At 45.4% G+C, this 4,752-nt stretch overlaps 1 protein-coding gene across 1 annotated transcript; it reads right to left on the reverse strand.

Annotated features, from left to right (window-relative positions):
• Positions 1-2,464: 2,464 nt before the first annotated feature.
• Positions 2,465-4,166, reverse strand: LOC21398909 (E3 ubiquitin-protein ligase CHIP). The gene is made up of 5 exons (XM_024168440.1): positions 3,817-4,166; positions 3,474-3,541; positions 3,284-3,347; positions 2,721-2,792; positions 2,465-2,527 (listed from the first exon to the last, which is right to left on the reverse strand). Exons 1-5 carry the CDS (start codon positions 3,928-3,930, stop codon positions 2,501-2,503), a joined length of 345 nt encoding a protein of 114 aa, XP_024024208.1. The 5' UTR covers positions 3,931-4,166; the 3' UTR covers positions 2,465-2,500.
• Between the last annotated feature and the right edge of the window lie 586 nt (positions 4,167-4,752).

The following is a 4,752-nucleotide window of genomic DNA, read 5'->3' on the forward strand; positions in this document are numbered from 1 at the left end:
TTTTTTTTAACCAAAATGACTGGGCTCGAATAAGGGCTGCTGCTCGGCTGAATGATGCCCGAAGACAACATATCCGTCACCAAGCGCTCTATTTCTCCTTTCTGTACTTGTGGATATCGATAGGGCCGAACATTCGGGGGATCGGCCCCCTCCCTCAAGACAATCCTGTGATCCCGTTCCCTGTGAGGAGGTAGCTCCGTAGGACTTTGGAATACCCTTTCAAAATCACACACCACTGTCCTCACCTCTTCTGGCACCACTCTGTCGCCTTCGTCCCCTCCTTGCACCGAGAGTTTGCACACTTCCACCAACACCCTAACTCCTTTTGGAGACAACGTCATCACTAGAGAACTCAACTTCACCGGGGCATAGCACAAGCTGTGGTCACCTCGCCAGGTTACCCACGTTGGTCCAGCCCGAAATTTCAAAAGGAACTTGGACCAATCAGCTCTTACTTCCCCGAGAGTGCTCAGCCATGTCACCCCCAGCACCATATCAGCCCCACCCAAATCAAAGGGGAAAAAGTCCTCGACCCTATGCCCCTGGATCCATACCCAAACCGCCCTACATACTCCTCGTTGCTTAAACTAAGCCCGTTGCCCACCACGATGTTGTGACTTACCGTGGGGTCCATCGGCAGTTTAAGCTCCTTTGCTACCGTTCCCGAGATGAAACTGTGAGTAGCCCCACTGTCTACCATCACCACCACTTCTCGGCCACCGATTCTGCCCCGCAGCTTTAGTGTTTTGGAGGAAGACAATCCTCGCAGGGAGTTCAGAGACAAATCCACCTTGTCTTCCAAGCTCCCTTTTTCCAACTCCTCCTCCAGAAGATGCTCCTGAACAGCGCCATCCTCCTCCTCGGATGCTCCCTCTGTGTCCGCCAAAATCAACACTTGAAGTTGCCGGTTCTTACAACGGTGCCCGGGGTTGAACTTCTCGTCGCACCTGAAACACAAGCCCCGAGCTCGTCGTTGCTGGATTTCCTCCTCCGTGAGGCGGCGGGAAGACGAAGCTCCCCCTGTCGCCGAGTTCTGCCCTGTGCCCATCCCACCTCGTCCCCCATATACCCCCACCGCTTCATTTGGACCCTTGGATCGAAGGGGGCTCTCCTAGGAGAACAAGGTAGGATTTGTGCCCTGAATTGGGCCCCCGGCTCGTTCCCACGTGTCAGCCAAGCCCACGACCCGCCCGGTACCTCCTGACTCTCTCAGCTGCTTCATTGCGGGCCTCTACTTGTTGGGCCAAATCCATCATATCATGCAAAGTAACGGGCCTGTGCATTTTCAACTCAACCCGTATATCTTCCCTAAGCCCGTGAAGGAACATCCCTCTGAAGATGGCATCGGGCATGCCCCGCATTTGAGCCGCCGCTCCCTCGAACTCATTCCGGTAATCCGCCACCGTATCGCGCTGCCGGAGTGCCATGAGTTGCTCCACTGGATCGACCTCCCTCCCCCGACCAAATCTTCGCAAGCCCCGCCGCCCGCAATTCCCTCCACGATCCGAACGGGTCTTGGGCGTCAGCCCATTGGAACCAACCCAGTGCTTGTCCCTCCATGCACACCGACGCCACCACCACTTGCTCTTCCTCCTCTACGTGGTTGACGACGAAATACTTGTCAGCCTGGAATACCCACCCTTGAGGATCCTCGCCGTTGAATATGGGTAGCTCCAGCTTCCGTCTGCGGTGCTCCACTCGGCCCCTTGGGCCTGGGGGTGATTCCCGCCACCACTCGCGCCTAAATTGCCGGGGTTCCTCCTCGCGTGGGACTGGGGGAGGTGTCACCGGCCGAGCCTGTGGTACCGGCCGTCGTCCCTCCTGCATCCTTGGTGGAACCGCTTCAAATCTTGGAGGAGGTGGTGGATTCCTCTGGAAGAACTCCGCCTGCCTGTGGAGCATCGCTTCCAGTCACCGTACCGACCCTTGCACGTCATCCAGCTGAGCCCCGATCTCCGTCACGTCTTCCTGCAACTTTGGCAAAGGTTCAGTCAAGGCTTCGACAATCTGTAACGCCTCGTAGAATGAATCCATCCTCTGCTCCAGCCTTGCTACCTCCTCCGTCTGAGATCGCACACTCGAGTTTTCTCCCATGGATCGTCACGCTCTGATACCAAATTGTTAGGATCCTGCTTAGTTTTAGATCAAGACAGCCAAAATTGAGGCAACTCGTAAATGAGTTTAGCTTCTTCGATTGAATTCACTCTCACTCTCTCTCTGGAGAGGAGCTTTCTTACACTGAACAAACAAACAGAAAGGAAAAGAAAGATAGCAGAAATAACAATGGAGAATTCGAGGTTCTCCTTCCTCCCAAGGCCTGCTAACAGGATTTTCCCAAATCAACAAACAACCTCTCACGTTCCCCCCTCCTTCCCTAGATATGCTCTCCTAGGCTAACAAATTCCTAACCAACTTGCCACATCAGCTCTCCTGCCTAGTATTTCCCATATTTCCATTTCCCACCCCCTTGTCTTGAACAATTGCCCCACGCCCCTTTCTCCTAGAATAGACTAACGTAACAGGAGGCCTAACAAAAGTTAAAAAAAAAAATCATTTAATTATGTAGCTTTTGATCAATGTAACCAAATCACATACAAAAATAAAATACGTCACCACAATTAGTCACAATAACCAAAACAGCTACAAGCATCCCATGCTAGTTGGAACTAATAAATACATCAAATAATCAAATTGTATATAAACTATAAAGCACTGCGTACCTTCTCCAACTCCTTAATTCCTCCCGCATATTCTTCCCTTTGTAGTAATGCAAGTCCCAACATATAATGGCCCTAAATGCAACAAAGCAGTATTAAGTTGATTATGTCTAATAATCCAAATGGGGGAGGAAAAAGAATGAAGAATCAAAGGCAACGATCAAATTTAAGCACTCTGGGTGGAATACTTCTAGGAATCTACTTATATAACAAAATGTTATACTAAATTTCTAAGGAATTAACATTGGACAAAACACATTCCGCTCTTTGAAACACGTAAAAGAACTACTTTAGGCTAACCCATCCCCAAGTAAAAATTTTGAACGATCACACCCATGCCTCATAACATGCATATTCAATTTCAAAAGAAGTGTTATTACCGCATTGCACAATCAAATTTCCAGTCATCGAAGCCAAACCAAAAATAAACAACCAAATGTTCTGGGAATTAAAAAAGAAGAAGAAGAACTCGCACTTAAAGAATCAAACGCAGAGAAAGAACCAAGAAAGCACAAGTACAAGAAAATGTACACAACACGGCCAAACAGATGATCTAAGATTCGTACCTTCACAGAATTATGATCGAGCCGAATAGCTTTTCGACAATCTTCTTCTACTTTTGTCCAATCACTGCAAAACACCATAACCAAGTGAAGATCAGATTAAAACAATGATCTATAGGAATAAAAGGAATCGAAAGTGAATAGAGAATAAAAAATTAATGAATTGGGAAAATGAGTCGGAGCTCGTACATACTTCCGCTTGAGATGGCATCGAGCACGATTCGTAAAATACACAGGAACATTAGGGCAAAGCGTAATTGCCTTAAAATCCAAACCCAAAAAACAAAATTATTAACTTGGAAAGCAAAAAAAAAAAGGCATAAATGGGAAGAAACAAACAACGAAGTACAAATCCTAGGTTTAGAACGTTCAACTGATTCAAAAGCAATAACAACGTAAAAATTATGCAGTTTTCTTTTCTTTTCTTTACGAGAATCAAACCAAACCCATAAACGAATTCAGGATTATAAAACAAGCAAAAAAAGCCCTCCAGCCATAATAAAAAGGAATCTTTTTTGCAGAGAACCAAAAAGTACCTCCGTGTAAGCCTCTATGGCGGCTCGGAAACGATCTTTCTTGAAGTAATGGTTTCCGTCCTTTCTGAGTTGCTCCGCCTGTTCTTGCCACGACAAGGCCACGCTCGGCGCCATTGTCGCTCTCCGATTCCTTCCAAAAACGATCCTCTTCAAGAAAAAGGGAAAACTGGAAGAAAATTCTTCAGCAAACAAACCAAAATACGCAATATTCCAGAACGCAGCGGAAAATTCAGGAACTTTCCAGATGAAACGAAGAAAACTACGATAAATAATGGGAATTTGGAGGAGAAGAAGAAAATCAGAAAACCCCCCGTACTTTCCTCGACGCACTGTTCTTTTTTTTTCCTCTTTTTTATTTTTTCTCTTTTGGTTTTTAAAAACGAATGAAGGGTATAAATAAAGGCGGCAAAATGGTCACGTGCCGGGAGAGGTAAAATCGCCGGTATATGTCTCTGATTGGATGGATTTTGGCTTGGTCAGTGGTCCGATAGTGAGACTAGGCTCTCATTGGCGGTGATGGTAAGCGGAGTCACGTGCTCATCTTTTTGTTTCCGGAAATGCCCTTGTGTCGGACAAGAGGAAATAAATGGAAAGTTTTTTTTTTGGAGCAAAAAAAATAAAGGGAAGTTTTTTGACCTTGCGTCGGAAGTATCTTTTATCCAATTATTGCACTGTATTATGGTCCTCAATGGGTCAACGACAAAACATAAATAAAATATGAGTAATTTATACAGATGGTTCAAATTTCTTTAATAAATGATAATTTGATCTTTTATTTTTTTAACAAAATAACTCTAATTTTTTTTAAAAATAACAGCTTAATTTTTTTCCTTAAATTTTGTTAAATTTTTAATAAAGCACATCACGTGACTACATGACTCTTTTATTTAATAAAATAACTTAAATGCCTCCGTTAAAAAAGCCTCATTATTCTTC

The sequence above is a fragment of the Morus notabilis genome, unplaced genomic scaffold, assembly GCF_000414095.1.
Source record: "Morus notabilis unplaced genomic scaffold, ASM41409v2 Scaffold52, whole genome shotgun sequence".
Taxonomy (NCBI): Eukaryota; Viridiplantae; Streptophyta; class Magnoliopsida; order Rosales; family Moraceae; genus Morus; species Morus notabilis.

Coding starts and splice junctions, on each gene's coding strand:
- LOC21398909 (XM_024168440.1), bottom strand. CDS start 3,930: ATGGCGCCGAGCGTGGCCTTGTCGTGGCAAGAACAGGCGGAGCAACTC. Junction 3,542..3,816: donor CCATAGAGGCTTACACGGAG/GTACTTTTTGGT, acceptor TTGGATTTTAAG/GCAATTACGCTTTGCCCTAA. Junction 2,793..3,283: donor TCGATCATAATTCTGTGAAG/GTACGAATCTTA, acceptor TGTTGCATTTAG/GGCCATTATATGTTGGGACT.